The sequence below is a fragment of the Danio rerio genome, chromosome 18, assembly GCF_052040795.2.
Source record: "Danio rerio strain M-AB ecotype USA chromosome 18, GRCz13ab, whole genome shotgun sequence".
Lineage (NCBI taxonomy): Eukaryota > Metazoa > Chordata > Actinopteri > Cypriniformes > Danionidae > Danio > Danio rerio.
In genome coordinates this window covers 4,820,001-4,835,586 of record NC_141038.1, presented here as the reverse complement: position 1 = coordinate 4,835,586, position 15,586 = coordinate 4,820,001, and the positions used below count along the sequence as shown (strand labels likewise).

At 39.5% G+C, this 15,586-nt stretch overlaps 1 protein-coding gene across 7 annotated transcripts in view; it reads left to right on the top strand.

The window, feature by feature from the left end:
- The first annotated feature begins 6,226 nt into the window (after positions 1-6,226).
- arhgef17 (Rho guanine nucleotide exchange factor (GEF) 17) overlaps positions 6,227-15,586 on the top strand; it is a 163,110-nt gene continuing 153,750 nt past the window's right edge. For all 7 annotated transcript variants that reach the window (XR_015514061.1, XR_015514062.1, XR_015514059.1 and 4 more), the window contains 2 exon segments: positions 6,227-7,198; positions 7,680-11,134. Coding sequence is in view for 2 of the 7 variants with exons in the window: in NM_001443251.1 (NP_001430180.1) it covers positions 6,673-7,198; positions 7,680-11,134 (3,981 nt within the window). In the remaining 5 variants the exon portion in view is untranslated.

The following is a 15,586-nucleotide window of genomic DNA, read 5'->3' as shown; positions in this document are numbered from 1 at the left end:
ATCCCCAGGTGAAAATAGAGAATAAAGAGAATAAATAGCGTAGCTGCTGTTCATAGTGTATATAAGCAAGATGCAGAAGCCTGTGTGGAACCCGCTAGGTGATGCATTGAGTGAATGCTTTACTAAACAGATAGGTCTTTAATCTAGTTTTGAACTGGGAGAGTGTGTCTGAGCCTCGGACGTTATCAGGAAGGCTATTCCAGAGTGTAGGAGCCATAAAAGAGAAGGCTCGACCTCCTTTACTTGATTTTGCTATTCTAGGTACTCCTGTGCTTAAGGCACTTGACTGGCTTCCTATTAGTTTTAGACTAAATTTTAAGATTCTGGTCATTAGATATAGAGCTGTGCATGGTCAAGCACCCCTGTATATTCAAGATCTTTAAAGCAGTCACTCTTGTAGCTGCTCCCTGAGGTCTTCTGGCAAAGACATGTTAGCCTTTCCCAGAACTCGTCTAAAGACTAATGGCCCGTTACCACTGAGTGGAACGGTATGGTTTGGTACGCTTTTATGGTCGTTTCCATTGTCAACAGGCGTAATGAACAGTACTGCAGTACCAAAAGGCGGAGCTAGACGCGCAGCTGAACGCTATTGGTTTACAGAGATGTGTCATTCGCTTACGCAACAAGCCAGAAAACAAAAAGCCTGCCATGTTTAAAATACACAGCCGACGAGCCGAGGGACTACAGCAGAATTTTATATATACATATAATAACGAGCCATGGTCGATAAGGGCTCAAACAAACCTTGTCGTTGTCTTGATGAACAGCCACAAAGCCATTGGAGTAGAGCAGAATCTACCCTGTGCTTCGTAGTTTTTCACAAGCCAGTCTGAAGCGTGAGCGGTTTCGCTTTCTTGCTTGCGCTCGCCACATGTCTATATCTGAAATAACAAACTTCTTGAGCTGATGATTATAACGTGCACTTGATTATTAACGTGCTTTTGAAAACCGATCCTGTCAGAAACTGACAAACATGAGAGTAAAGCTCGAAAAAAGGAGAAGCCGGGGAAAAAAGAAGCACATTATTTTTCAGCAAACGTGAACAAACTGCCTTGTTTTCATTTTTATCATCATATTTTGGACAAATATGAACTGGGAATGACGGAATGACTCTCTAACAGAGGCTACATGTGCTGCTGAAGATTACAGACACAGATGAAAGGTTTACACTGACTGTAGGCTATATTTTGTGTTGTTTTTGAACCTAAACAAGGACAAAATGTGTGCTGTGTGTAGTTTTTCTGTAGTTGGTAACATATCGGAGACTGTAAGGGTCTGTATGTGTTCATATGTTCGTTTATTTTATATAATTGCAGACGTTACAGTATAGGCTGTCATTGATTTGCAATTATAATCAAATTCTGTTCAAAGAAAAGTTATTAATGAACATTTATACAGAAGTATTTATGTGTGTAAAGCATCTGTTTTGTGAGAAGTGCTTCTCATATGATATGTGAGCAACCCGTACAGATTTATTGTAGACATTTCCTCGAGCGAGAATGATGCAAGGCAAGGCAAGTTTATTTATATAGCACATTTCATACACAATGGCAATTCAAAGTGCTTTACATAAACAAGAACAAAAGAAACAAGTAAAATAAAAATAAAAACAAATAATAAAAATGCGTAAAAAACAAAACAAAACATAAAAACAGGTAAAATGTGATATAAAAGAATGAAGAAGAAGAGAAAAACATGATAGTGCAATCTGTCGGACGCAGCACAGTGCTCATTCAGTAAAGGCACAGCTAAACAGATGTGTTTTCAGTCTTGATTTGAATGTGCCTAATGTTGGAGCACATCTGATCATTTCTGAAAGCTGATTCCAGCAGTGAGGGGCGTAGTGGCTAAAAGCTGATTCACCCTGCTTTGACTGAATTCTTGGAACTTCTAGTTTATATGATCATAATGATCTGAGTGATCTGTTAGGTTTGTATTCAGTGACCATATCTGTGATGTATTTAGGTCCTAGGCCATTTAGTGATTTATAGACCAGTAATAATACTTTAAAATCTATTCTGAATGTAACTGGCAGCCAGTGTAAAGACCTGAGTACAGGTGTGATGTGCTCTGATTTTCTGGTTCTGGTTAGAATTCTGGCTGCAGCGTTCTGGATGAGCTGCAACTGTCTGACTGTCTTTTTGAGAAGACCAGTGAGGAGTCCATTACAGTAATCCATCCTGCAGCTGATAAAAGCATGAACAAGTTTTTCTAAATCTTCAGTAGAAACAAAGAATCTGATTCTTGCTATGTTTTTGAGATGATAGTATGCTGATTTACTGACTGCTTTGACATGACTATTGAAACTCAGATCTGACTCCAGAGTCACACCAAGATTCTTGACCTTATTTTTTGTCATTTGACCTTTAGTGCCAAGGTACGCATTTACCTTGAGAACCTCATCCCTGTTTCCAAACACAATCATTTCAGTTTTCTCTTTGTTTAACTGAAGAAAGTTTTGGCACATCCAATTGCTCATTTCATCAATGCATTGGCAGAGGGTGTCAATGGGGCTGTAGTCATTAGGCAGTAAGGCTAGGTAGATCTGAGTGTCATCAGCATAGCTGTGGTAGGAGATTTGGTTCTTTCTCATTATTTGGCTTAGTGGGAGCATGTAAAGGTTGAACAGGAGCGATTGAAACTTTCTGTCATACACCACGCCCACCAAAAGGGTACCATTGGTGGTGGAGACGCAAGCCTGATAAAGGTGACCCGTACCGACCCAAACCGTACCGTACTGTACCAGTCAGTGGAAACGAGCCATAATAAGGGTGACCATGCTTTCTGTGTGGTGGCCCCACGGCTCTGGAACTCTCTCTCTGGAACTCTGATCAAGCTTTTAATTAACAGTATTAGTGTTTTTGTATTTGGATTTTTAATTAGTTTTAATATGTTTTAGCATGTTTTTTTTTATTGTCATGTGTTTTATTAGTTGATTTCTCTTATTGTAAAGCACTTTGTGACTCAATGTCTGGGAAAGGTGCTATATTAACAAACATTTACTTATCATTTCCATTCAAAAACATTTGTTATTTTCTTAAATACAATATGTTATAACTGTTTTGTTCATCTCAACCTTGAAGAGATACATAATAAACCAATTTTAATAAGAAAAGGTTGAATAAGAAAATGTAAGTGTTAATATACACAATTAAATATTCAATTTTGGGTAACACTTTACAATAAGGTTTATTAGTTAATGCATTTACTAACATGAACTAATCATGAACAACAGATGTACAGCATTTATTAATCATAATTGAACATTTACTAATGCATTATTAACATACAAGTCCATGCTTGTAAACATTAGTTAATGCACCATGAGTTAACATGAACTAACAATGAACTACTGTATTTTCATTAACTAACGTTAACTAACATGAACAAATACTGTAGTAAATGTATTGTTCATTGTTTGTTCATCTTAGTAAATGCATTAATTAACATTAACTAATGAACCTTATTGTAAAGTGTGACCCAAAATTGTTATGTAAATAAATATACAATAGATACTAATATATATGTTTTTTTAAATGAATAAATATTAAATTATAAATAAAAATAATTCTGGTCAAATATATTATCAGCCTTTTGGAGAGACAATTGCACTTGAAACATTGTCCACTTTTTATTTCATCTAAAGTTATAGGAAATTGGGATGACACGGTGGCTCAGTGGTTCGCCTTATAGCAAGAAGGTCACTGGTTTGAGTCCCTGGTGGCTCAGATGGCATTTCTGTGTGGAGTTTGCATGTCCTCCTTGTGTTGGTGTTTCTCAGCCCATATTTTAGTTGAGTTCATACAATATTGTGGACGTACTACTAGGCTACTGTAGGAATAGTAACTTTAAGTTGCTATTTTGACATGTATTAATTTCAGAAAATTGACTAATGTTGACTTTTATTTATTTATTTTTGCAATATATTTCGATAATGGCGGATTATATTGCAACCTTCTTGCTCCTCACAGCAAGAAGGTCGCTGGTTCGAGCCTTGGCTGGGTGCGTTGGCATTTCTGTGTGGAGTTTGCATGTTCTCCCCGTGTTCATGTGAGTTTCTTCCGGGTGCTCCGGTTTTCTCCACAATCCAGAGACTTGCGCTATAACTGGGTAAGCTAAATTGGCCGTAATGTTTGTGTGTGAAAGGGAGTGTATTCTCGCAGTGATGGGTTGCGGCTGGAAGGGCATCCGCTGCGTAAAACATATGTTGGATAAGTTGGCGATTCATTTCGCTGTGGCGACCCCTGATTAATAAAGGGATGAGGCTGAAACGACAATGAATGAATGAATATGTTGATAAGATAACTCAATTTGTTGTTTTGAATTTTGGGAAGTGAACGGCCACTAGGTGACGTGATTTACCAAGGAAAGGTTTCTTAAATTCATTATTATTTTTTGGCATTTAACATTCAGTTTGACATATGCTTTGTGCATATCAAGGCTTGATTACATTGTATTTTGGTAAATTAAGTGTAATCTAGAGGCCTTTGCCTTTCATATGAGCCACTTCTGATACCAAATGATCAACTAGAAGTCAAGTTATTATTTGTTGTTCCTAAAACTTGGAAAGGCAACAAGACTTTTGTCAGGCCTCTAGATTTTTTCAATAAATAAATCAACCCGTTCCTGTGTTGTGTCTAGTATTACTTCAACAATTCAAGTAATTTACATGCAGAGAAGCCAAACTATATTTAAGGAATTCTCAAACATGTATAAATGCATTAAAAATGATGATGATAAATGCTGATCATAATAAGTGTTTTTTTTTTCAGAACTAAATAACATGTTTAATGTAATTTTAAGTGAAAATAGGAATAGTTTATATATCTTTATACACACTACCGGTCAAACGTTTAGGGTCAGTTTCTTTAATTATTTAATAATTTAAATGCATTTATTCTGTTCATCATGGCGGCGTTAACGAAATGTAAATTGTTAAATACTTATTTATTAAATGTATTTATTACTTGTAGTATGTATTTTCAAATGAAATTATCACTCCAGTCATTATTGCTTTTTTTTTTTACAATAACCATTAATAATAATAATAATAATAAAATTAATAGTAAGAAGAATAAGAATATGAACAATAAAATTATTATTAATAACAATAATAATAAGTAGAAGAACAATGAAATTGCTAATAATAAAAAAATTAAACAAATAATAATAAGAATGATAAGAATAAGAACAATAAAATTAATAATAATAATATAAATAATAATAAAATGAAAAAATAGGAACCATAAAATTATTCATAATAATAATAATAATAATATTAATAATAATAATAATAACAATAATAATAATAATAATAATAATATTAATAATAATAATAATAATAAAATTAATAATAAAAAGACAAAAATAAGAACCATAAAATTAATAATAATAATAATAATAATAATAATAATAATAATAATAACAATAATTATAAAATGAATAATATTAAGAAAAACAACAACAACAACAATAATAAAAAATAAATAAATATTACAATGATTTCTAAAGGATCATTTGAATGAAGACTGGAGTGATTCCTCTTTAAAATCACTGGAATAAATTATTAAATTAAATTATAAAAGATTTTTGAACAGTTGTTTTATAGTGTAATGAAATTTCCCTCTTTTACAATTTGTACTGTATTTTTGATCAAATAAATGCAGCCTTGGTGAGCAGTAGAAGCTTGTTTTAAAACCTTTAAAAATCCAACTGAACCCAAAGTAAACTTTAGTGGACATAAACATTAAATGGTTAGAAGAGTAAATCAAACAGGAGTGAAGATGAATATGACCGCTAGAGCGCACTCTAGCCATACCACTAAAACGCCACTTGGACAGGCGAAGAAAAAGAAGAAAAGGGAGGAAAAAATCTCGAAACAAAGAACTGCAAAAGTTTTTACGGTTAAAGCAAGTTCACGGAGACTATGCAGACAAAACTGAGCTTTTGTTTATAAAGGCAGCAACTAAACGCATGCGCCTGAGCCTTTCTAAAGCGCAGCAATGATAACGAGGATGATCATTTGTTCAGCGCTTTCCCACTGCGCGTTTACAAACTGACTCATACTGTCAGCGTTATCTCTCATCAGAAAGAGGAAAAGCTGGATCCCCCCTCATATTCCCCAGGGGTCTTTCTCTCTCTCTAACCCCGACCCCATGCTTTAGTCCCGCCCTCAATCCAAGCAACTATCTGCATGTAAAAAAAGCCACAAGTCACGGAAACCCTTAATTGTGACCAAAAATAAGACCGAGCGCACTTATTATTCAAGCTGGAAATAAAGCATGCTTCAGAAGGAAGACAGTCGGAGGAGGAAATGGGATTTACTTTGGAAAACGCAAACCATTCAATCGTTTCTCTAGTGTGTTTTGGGCTGAAACACTTGGGAGTTTTCTCAAACTTTGAGCCCTTTCTGAATGCATGGATGAGGGAGGCAAACATGCGCAAAGGTCTGGATGTATAACTGTTTTACTAAACAATCATCTGTTGTTCGTGACCAATTTTTTTGTATTCCTCTGCGGGAAACACTGCCAAGCAACTTTTGTGGTTAAATGGGGGCATTGTGAGTTGTTTTCAGGGGGGGTAAAGGCGAGCACGGAAAAAGGAGGAGAAGAAAAGTTTGGACTATTTATCAATGAACTAAGAGAATAGACAAGTGGGAGGACAGGCATCGCGATGGCTGAAAGGGAGACTGAGAGAAAAGCGCCTGTATATAGAAGCGTCTCTTTTAAAAAGTTGGAGAGCTGGAGCGCCAAGAAGCGCAGATCATTTGGAGAGGATTTGGATAGGTGCGGTGCCCTTCCCCCAGAGCACAGCGCGCAGCCATCACAGGCGACGCACGCTGTTACTGTATCCAGAAAAGTTTCCAAAATCTCAGCGGCCAGCCTCTCGACCGCAGACCTCAAGAAAGCCTCTCCTGGAATATCTCCATCGGTTCGGCAGCTCTCCGAGAAGTTTAACTCGAGCACAACCGGCACGCAGAGCTCATTAATCAACACTGGAGGCGTTAAAAACACAAAAAGCGCCGAAGATTTGTCTTTGAGCGAGAGCGGCTGCCTATCCGAGGAGTTTTCGGAGTCTGCGACCGAGAAACTCAAGGAGACTGTTAGATATAGCTCGGCTCAAGAGTCGGTGTCAGGGTCGGATTCGGACAGAGGAGATAAACACAGGCTCTGGAAGACTGTGGGAGGCACGAGCACAGGTAAGATACTTTGTTTTTAAATCGTTTGATTTAAGTTTGCTCATCTGTTTAAATTAGTGTATACATTAAACGCTTTGCAGTGAACATTCTGACGGATAGCTTTGCATGTGATAGCCACTGGTATTAGCTTAATTTATTGAAGTAAAGTTGGTTTTATAATCCCACATTCGTTCAGTGACAACTTGTGACATGGTCTCTATATTGTTTACCATGTTACTTTGAATATTCGTTGGAAAATAGCTTGCACGTATCATTCAAAACAACATTAGCTCTATTTAATTGAATGTGAACAATCTTGTTGATAGTCTTTGGCTGCTAATATGATTTCATTTCAAGAATTCTTGTCTGAAAATAAAATATTAAGGACGAAGACTCGATGTGCAAATGTAAACCAACCTTACCCCTAATTTAAATACACTTATTATACACATTTTTTTTTAATCAAATGAATTGTTAACCACACAATGTGTTTTTGTCTTAGGGAGCCCAACATGTAATTCTCGTCGTTGCTATCATCCATCATATGGAGAGACTATTCATGTTGATGCGAACTGGCCTAGCGTTACTAAAATTAGAGAACTATTTGGGGATGGACGCAGAAAGCAGCATAGATCGACTTCAGATGCGGATGACTTGAAATCAGCCTGTCAACAGCTACAGCATTTCGACGCTAAAGAGGGCCTCTCAACTCCAGACAAAAGTGACAAACCATTCCCCCACCAGCCGAGGGGAGCCTGGCAAGATACAAACAGCTCTCATTATGACAACAGTGCATTGTATGAGGACTATTCGATCTCTGACTTCCAAACTTTAAGTGCTGAAAGCCATTCCTGTGAGATTTTTAATTGCGGTTCAACTCCTGCTGGTAGAACGACCGCTTTGCCCCTCAGGTCTCACCGTTGGCAGGAGCAGAGACAGAGGGCAGAGCAGCCACAGCCACTGGATAGCTCACATTCCTTGCATAACTCCTCTAAACCACAGACAGGGCCCTCCGTGGAGCTAGCCATTGCTCTGAGCTCAGGAGAAGAGGAGCTAAGCGGACGGACAGGCGGAAAGTTCCCACAAAACAAGCATGGCACCAGGGCTAAGTTGAGAGGAAGGTCTTCAGGCAGTGAGGAGGACAGCCCTGCTGCGCTAGCTCACAACAACCGTGACGTTAGACGCCGCTCACTAAGGAAGAAGAAGAAAAGCAGTTGCAGCAGAGACAATGAAGAGTCCGATGATAGTGACGAGCAGCCTGTAATGATGGAGCCGTGTGATTCTCAGCCAGTGGGCCGCAGGATTGAGGGTTTCCGTTCTAGGGGCTGTTATACAGGCCTGTCATGGGCACGAGACAACCCATCACAGCGGTCCCACATGACTAAGGAAAACTTTAGGCACATATATAGAAACTTCGAGGGGTCAGTTGGAGCTAGTCCTGTTCCTCAGGTGTCACGGGTTTCAAAAGTCACCATACCTTCATTTACATCTAGTCCATTAGGTTCTAGAAGTAGCAGCAGGTATTCTAGCACAGAGACATTAAAAGAAGAGGATAACATTAACAGCTTTGGCAGAGCCTCATCCGCTGTTTTGAGTAAAACATACCATGGCAATGCTACTATGTACCGCTCACCTAGTTTCGGTCATGGAGATAACTTTTCCCGTGGCCCAGTTCGTGTTCGCCCTAAGATTGTGCCCAGCCTTAACCCAGCAGACTGTAAAACGGGTAGTTCAGAAAACCGAGTTTTCAGCAACTCTTTAAATAATGAAAAAGACAGAAATAGGATTTCCCTGTCCAACCCTGACATTGCTTCGGAAACACTGTCACTTCTTAGCTACCTTAAGACTGATCTTTCAGAGTTAAGAATGAGGAAAAAGGGACAAGACGATGAGGATAGTCTGAACTCTGATCAAGGCACATCTGTGTACAGAATGGGCTCCAGGACAAATCGACTTCACCCTGGGCGTCCTTCCTTGAAGGATCTCACTGCCACTTTAAGAAGGGCAAATTCTTTTACTTACTCTGAGAAGCCAATAGTACAGCGATATTACGGTAGTGGACCAGGCTTAAGGAGTTCCTCTGAACAAAGACTCGACTCTGAAGGCAGTGGTGAGCAGGTGATAATTGCTGACAGAGAAGTGGAAAGCGATGACTGCAGAAGTTCTTATGGATACGATGAGCCAATGCCAACACCTTTACAAGACCGTTATTTGCAGGAAGCCAGACAGGTAATAAGAGACATTTGTCAAATGGGTGAAAGTAAGGATGATGATTATGTGGAGGACAATTTTAAAACAAAACCCAGTGACGCTAAAATAAATAATGAAGAAGGCGATGAGACGAAGCAGGAGGTAAGGAGACTTGAATACCCTGTTTTTACTGGGTGCAAGGAAGAGGAGGCTGATGGAAAAAGTGGAAAATGTTTACAGAAGGGAAATTCAGAGGAGAACATGTTCTGTGATAAGTCATTGGATGAACTCTCTGGTCATGAATCTAGTCTGACAGATGAAGGAATTGTCACAGAGCCAGAGGTTGGCTCATATGGGGGGCTGTCCTGCAGTAAAGACGTGCTGGGTCAGACCCTCGCCGTTTGGAATCAGTCAGGGTTGTACGATGAGCAATTGCCTGATACAACACCAGAGGAATCTCTTTCATCTCAGATTCCGTCTGTTAGGACGGAGTGTGAGGGAGTAGCCATAGGAGGAGACATTAGCAGCAGTAAAAATGTAAACCAGGGGGCCTTAGAGGCTCCAAATACTCCTAGTGCCATTCGCAGACGAAGGAAATTTTCCTCAGCTGGAAACAACGGCTCAGACTCCAGCAATGGCAGTAATGGGGAGTCGAACGGTGAATCTGCGTACCGCTCCTTGAGTGATCCCATGCCTCATAGACACCGTTCAGTCACAGAGGATGGAAAGAGCTTCTCGATGGACAGCAACCTGCTTGGCTCGCTTTCTCTAAACTCCAAGGTGGGTGGTATGGAGTCTTCTGCAGCAGATCTTTCTGAATACACAGGCAGCGCTGCCAGTGATCTTTCCGTGTGTAGCGACAGTCTGAAAGACTACAGTACTGTGATTCAGAGCATTGTATGCGAGCCTGGTGCAATGGACAATCTTATTGACGAAAAAGCGAATGGCAAGGCTGTGAAGAAGAAGAGCTTTAGTGACCCTAGCCGACGTGGAGAAGAAGTGGACACAGTCCTGGAATTTCAAAAGCATCCAAACGAGCCAATTAATGAGCAAGAACAATCCATACCACCTTCTAGCAGCGAGCCCATCTTATCAGAGCAAAGAGATGAGTTGTGGGCGCTAAATAGTGAACAACGACAGCATTACTGTTCACCCAGAAGGTCTCGTTCACAGTCTGAGCATGTTTTGGCATCCCACCTGGGTCACAATGGAGAAACAAAAGCAGCAGGTGAGCCCTCCTTTCCTTTTGACCCTAAGCTAGCTCATGTGTTGTCTCCTCGCATCAGTCGCAGAAGCCCCAAGAAACGCACAAATCGCTTTACACATCAGGTGTCTTGTGATGATGCGGATCACTTAGATGAACAAAGTGAAGAGCAATCCAATGCATCCTCCCTCCCCCAGCTTCCATCCTCAAAACCCAAACCCAAGCATGTACGTCACGCTAGTGAACCTGCCACATTTGTGCCCATCATTCCTTCACATGGCTCACAGGACCTCCCCAGGTCATCCCATGTTACAGAGTCCTCTCCAACCAACAAAATAGCTCTAGGGGAGGACACTCCATCATTGGAGGATGTCACTGAGCAATACATCTTGGCTGTAAATTCCCCAGAGACCCCGACAGAGACCCCTGCGGCCACTAGTGGGGTGATTGTGGAGGGAACTACTTCGACACCTTCAGCTCCAGCCACCGCTTCTGAGACGAGACTAGAGAGGAAGTCCAGCGAGGAACTTTCCACTGCCCCTCTGAAGGCCAAACCAAGAGTGGTGAGTGACGTTCTGTTCGCTAATTTGGTTGTTTATTCGCTTGTTTATGTTAAGGTATGGCTTATCTGCTTGCAAATGTATGTCGATAAGTAATTGCTTGCTGCAAAGGTTTGCTTCAAAGCAAGTGAAGGTGTTGTTTGAATAGTTTTCATTTCGAGATTCATCAACACTTGTTTGCTGGATTGAAGTCTAAAACTGATATATCATTCTGCAGAAAACTTGGATGAGAGCTTCTAGGCCTTGACATGGTGTAAAGCATTTGTTTGTGTTTCACGTGTTGCCTCAGGTTGCAGTTCGATTTACGGCTCCCGACTTTGTTTTTGTCTCTGATGGAGAGAGCAGAATTGTGTTTCTTAGAAATATGAAGGACATTTACTTTGCCCAAAGCAGGTTCCTCTGCAGTCATGTTGTTCTTCTTTTCCTTAAACTACCTTCCATTTGGTCCAGTGCCTGTAGAGTGTTTCTCCCTCTGTCTGCCGCAAATGTTCCTTTGTTTACTTGCCACTATGAAAAGTCTGAATATTCTGGCATTCTTAACTGGCATATTTTGAAGGGAACGCTTTATCTACTTGTGTATTTATATTATGCTTTTTCCATTGTATAGAAAGTTTGAAAAGCCTCATTTAAACTTCAAAACGGCTTGTCTAGCCAACTTGACCCCAGGAAGAAATACCTTTCAAATACTTTTTATTTAAGAGTGTTGTGCTTGGTTGTGTATGTCCAGAGGCCATGATGTTTTCCAAAGTCTTGCATACCCTCAGTGATGGATTAGTTCTCTGTATGGCTTTAGTAAGCCCACTGTAGCACGGTTGGACTGTTTCAGACACAAAGTTTGGTCATAGTTTCCTTCAGTCCACCTTTTATGGTGCTGTATTTTCCTGAGATTTCGTCCATGCCAGCTTGTCCTTTCAGTATTGTGGTGTACTTAGGGCTCTGTTTGGAGACGCCTGATATTGGCTGATTATATAAACGCTGCAGATCAGTTTGAGTAACAGTCTGTTGGCATCTACGGTTTCCAAGTTCCTGCTTTTTCTTTTCGTCTTGTTCTTATTTTTCTCACCAGGGTTATTACGAAGTGGACAGCGGGGATATATTTGTATGGCCTTGTCATTCAGCTCGGATTATGCAGTCTAATTTGAGTCTATCATTGACAAAGTCTTGGAGACTTGCACACTTTCACTCTATTAACACACAAACACACACACACACACACACACACACACACACATTCGTATTTTGGCTAATGAAAACACAACATGTAAATAGAGCTAAACGTTCCTCCTCTTAAGCTGTTAGCTCCAGGCACATTTCCAGAGGCTAATGCCTTCTTTATGACAAGAGTAGAACTGTTTGATGTTTCGTTCATTAGGTTTTCCCTACTTACAACATCCAAGAGATCTTGTCTACAGCACATTCTGTTTGTATATGAATATTTTGACCTTAGAAAGTATTTGTACTCTTAAGCCACAGTTAAATATGTAGGATCGTCAGTGTATTATATAACCAAACATCAAACCAACTGTGCTTATCTTTCCTTTTAACACATGCCACAAAGTTTGGCATGTAGTTATCTGGAGAGATGGGAAGTAACGACGTACAAATACTTAATTGCTGTACTTCAGTAGATATTTCTGGTATCAGTACTTTACTCCACTATTTATTTTTTGATAACTTTTTACTTTTACTCCTCACATTTTTACACAAATATCTGTACTTTCTACTTCTTACATTTTTTTTAAACCACGGCCGTTACGTTTGTTTTCATGTGTTTGGTGGCGTGATCTATATTATAGTCATTATTGACTATATCTTGTCATTGTGCAATATGAACGCATTTTTTATGCAATCAATCTATTATTTGTCATGCGCGCCTGCGTGCTGCACTGCAAGGCCTTTTCAAGGCTATCATACACCGGATGTGGGCTAGTTTATGAAGATTACTATGAGAAAGACTAGGATGATTATCCAGATGTGACAGAGTGAGTCGGCGAATTTAACATGACTGATGCTGCCCTTTTTACACTGTAATAAGATACCTTTTGCTCATTCGGATCAAAGGTAAACAAGGAAGACACATTTAGTTTAAAAACATAGCATTTAAATGCTTAAGCCTTTTGTTCACTTCCGATTATACTGCGAAAATCTGATACCGCGAAAAACATATTTGGACATTTAGTACAAAAAAAAAACGTAAAAAAAGAGTATGCATTGCGATTTATTTCCTTTATTTCTGATCATTTCATATTTCCTAATACAGAATTTATGCTGTTTTTCATTTTTTTGATTGATTTTTTTTTATTGACTATATGATTTTACATATATCGTTGTCTTCAATTATTAATATATAACCAAATATTTTACAACAACAAAATTAACTATACTGGACAATTTATGAATAAAAATATAATGCAAAAGACCCTGAATTTATCACGTGAAGAAAAGATCATGTGCATGTTTTGGAGGTTGTAGTCACGCCTGTGTACAGTATGTTGCTTTTAGCATAGAATAAAGCCTGGTTTATACTTCTGCGTCAAGTGATCGGAGTGACCCACGGCGCATGCAACGCGCGTGGCTGTCCATTTATACTTCTGCGCGCTGATTCTGTTGCTCTGCAATAACACTTCTGAAACACTAGTTGGCAGTAAGGTGTTCACGTTCCTCTGTCAAGTGTTTTCGCTGGTGTTTTGTTTGTTCTGAATGCTTCCTTAATGTACAAGGGGCTCAAACTCACTCATTTTGAGGCAGGAACCGGCGGACATGCAACAACTTTAACCATGAGGTAAACACAAAACAAAACTTTCCATCCGGAGCTTCTTCACGGGACACCACACTTGTAAACAATCGCTCCATCGGGCTCGCACGGCTCCCACTCAGACTCGTCAGCAATACCAAGAGCTATGCGTCAATGCCTAGGCTGCGCCATAAAATTACCAATTACCCGCTGACTGCCTGGACCCACTGTCTCGAGTGCATGACAATGTGTGTGCGTCTCTGTGTGTGTAGTGTGTGTGTGTGTGTGGTCACATGATGTGATGGCTGCTCAGAAATGCAAAACGCCAGTGTGGATGTGGATCGTTATCGTTATAAAATGCCATTTAAAAACTAAAACCTATTAATGTAAACAGGGCCTGAGTGTATTTTTCGCAAGCGGATTTGCAACAGGGGCGGGGTGGAGGATCGCGATGCCGGTGTTGTCTGTTGGCCCAAGCCTAATACATAGCAGAGCTTGCAAACTGTGTTTTTTTTTTTTTCGAAAACACGAACGTTGTCAACATAACTCACTGGAAATCCAAAATACTTTCACACCGGCGACTTCATTGAAAGAAGAGAGGGTTTAAGCTTTGTCGAGGGTCACCTATCTCTGCAGTTCAACAAGCTCTTCAACAAGTGTGTCTTTTTCCCGCTTGGCAAGCCAAGCTGACGTGACATGGGGGCGTGGCAGCATCGACGATTCCATTTTTTGATTCGATAATCGAAATTGAGCATAAATTTTGATTAAAATCGTGACACCCTTAACACTTATACACTAATGCCAATTCAGTTACCTAAAATTCACCTATACCAATTGTCTTTGGACTCTGCTTAAAGCGGGTACTTTTAACTTTTTTTACTTTCGTACATTTTTCAGGCCGTACTTCTTTACTTTTACTTAAAGAGCCATGAAACCCCCTCGTTTCAGCAGGGTGTTTTCACACCTCTCTTTGGAAAAAGTCAGAAAAGTGTGCGTGTCCAGCTCTGTTTAGTGGGCAGTGTCGGAGGAAGAAAAGAGGCTTGGTGTGGGAGTGTCTATTTGGGCGCGCTGAATTTCAGAGTCAAAACACACACACACACACACAGGGGAAAAAGTGACTGTTTACATGGACATCTGTAGTCGAATTATTTGCCAAATTATTAAATGGTGGACTTTAACTGCAGTTTGGCTCTTTCATTCAGGGAATTCATTCATGTCCCTCACGACAAACGAGATATTTGATTCAAGGAGCTGCTCTAAGCGTGTATTTTTCATGCAATGTTTGATACTGCACGGCGAATGAGAGAAAAAAAAACTCAGCATTTCCCGTAAACTTAGATGCACACAGCAGGTAGCGTCAGAAAGCGTAAAGTGTATATAAATAAATAAATAAATAAATAAATATATTTATATTATTTATTATTATATTATATATTATTATTTATAATATATATATTATAAATATATTTTATAAATAAAGTGTGTTATTCCGGTCACAAAATGCGGTGAAAATCCTACACGAGATTAAAGTTTAGTTGTGGTGCTAACATGTTTGCACTCGGTGCAATAGTTTGTTCGATACGAACAAACTGAATAAACAAAGAGCACTGGTCGCTCACTTACCACATCTGTAGAGACAGGACAATCACCAGTAACTAGAGCTGCGTCTTTATTAAGAGGAGACTAAAGCGAATTTGTATCTCAGCGTATGCAGATGAGAA